Below are 997 nucleotides of genomic sequence, written 5' to 3'. Positions count from 1 at the left end.
CAGCGGCACTGGCCTCCGCCGGGCCTACCCTCCATCCCCCCGCATTGAACTCGTTGCTGCCCCTCAGCCGCGGACCCCCGCGCTTTCGGCGCTGTCGAGCGTGCGGGGCGGCGGGGGGAGCGCGCGGGGGCTGCGCATCCATCGCGGCGTTACATAAAGCGATCTGGTTTTTTAAATCGCCGCTTCCGGTGTGACTATGGAAACACTCGGATTATGTAAATACCGAAACCTGGATGCTGGGCATCAGATGCGAAGATTCGCCCCCCTTCCCTTCCCCGGGGAATTAGCTCGTGTTCACGTGTAATAATATTAATAATAGTAATAATAATAATAGTAATAATAATGATAATAATAATGATGATCCGGTCGCTAAGGAGCGTTGGCCGCCGTTCACGGTTTTTTATGGGATTGCAAAACGCATCGGTGCTGTAGCTTGTGAATTGTCGGCGAGTTACGTGTCCCCCGCTCGCCTTCCAGCGCCAGCCCCTGCTCAGCAGCCCAAGTTTGAGTTTTTCTGAAGCCAAGCACCTGTTATTCCTACTGAGTTCCGTGTCACGGGATGGAAAAGGTGCATGCAGATGGATTGGAGCTTGTTTGGGTTCAGGTTTTGTTCAGTTTGTGCCTTGCCATCTTAATTATTTCCCCCAGAATGTGTTCATCAAACAGTTGTGCACGATTCATGTGCTTTCCTCGGTTTTTTCTTTTCCGGACAATGTGTTTTATTTTGGTTTTTGTGTCTTTTCTAGCGCTGCATCGGCCGAAGGCGGTACGATGAGAACGAGGACCTCTCGGACGTGGAGGAAATTGTCAGCATCAGGAGTTTCAATTTGGAAGAGAAATTAAAGAGTAAAATGTACCACGGGGATTTCGTGCATGCCATGGACGGCAAAGGTAACACTGCCGGGCCGGGGGCTGTCCGGCCGCGCTCGCCCCCGCCTCCACGTGCGGCTCCGCTCCGGCTTCGGATTTCGCGCCCGCGCCCCTGCCCGGGGATCCG

The 997-nt window shown here is 53.9% G+C and overlaps 1 protein-coding gene across 6 annotated transcripts in view; it reads left to right on the top strand.

Annotated features, from left to right (window-relative positions):
* The window catches only part of KDM2B (lysine demethylase 2B), a 114076-nt gene that overhangs the window by 6302 nt on the left and 106777 nt on the right, over window positions 1–997 (top strand). For 5 of the 6 annotated variants that reach the window (XM_017734795.1, XM_008634048.2, XM_017734794.1 and 2 more), the window contains exon 2: window positions 747–891. In XM_017734795.1, the coding sequence (XP_017590284.1) occupies window positions 747–891 (145 nt within the window). Of the gene's footprint in view, window positions 1–360; window positions 569–746; window positions 892–997 lie in introns of those variants that run through there. The other variant, XM_017734796.1, reaches the window with a different exon arrangement.

Source organism: Corvus brachyrhynchos, unplaced genomic scaffold (assembly GCF_000691975.1).
Source record: "Corvus brachyrhynchos isolate BGI_N302 unplaced genomic scaffold, ASM69197v1 scaffold114, whole genome shotgun sequence".
In the NCBI taxonomy this organism is placed as follows: domain Eukaryota; kingdom Metazoa; phylum Chordata; class Aves; order Passeriformes; family Corvidae; genus Corvus; species Corvus brachyrhynchos.
The sequence above is the reverse complement of the archived record's forward strand: the minus strand, read 5'-3'. Positions and strand labels throughout refer to the sequence as shown.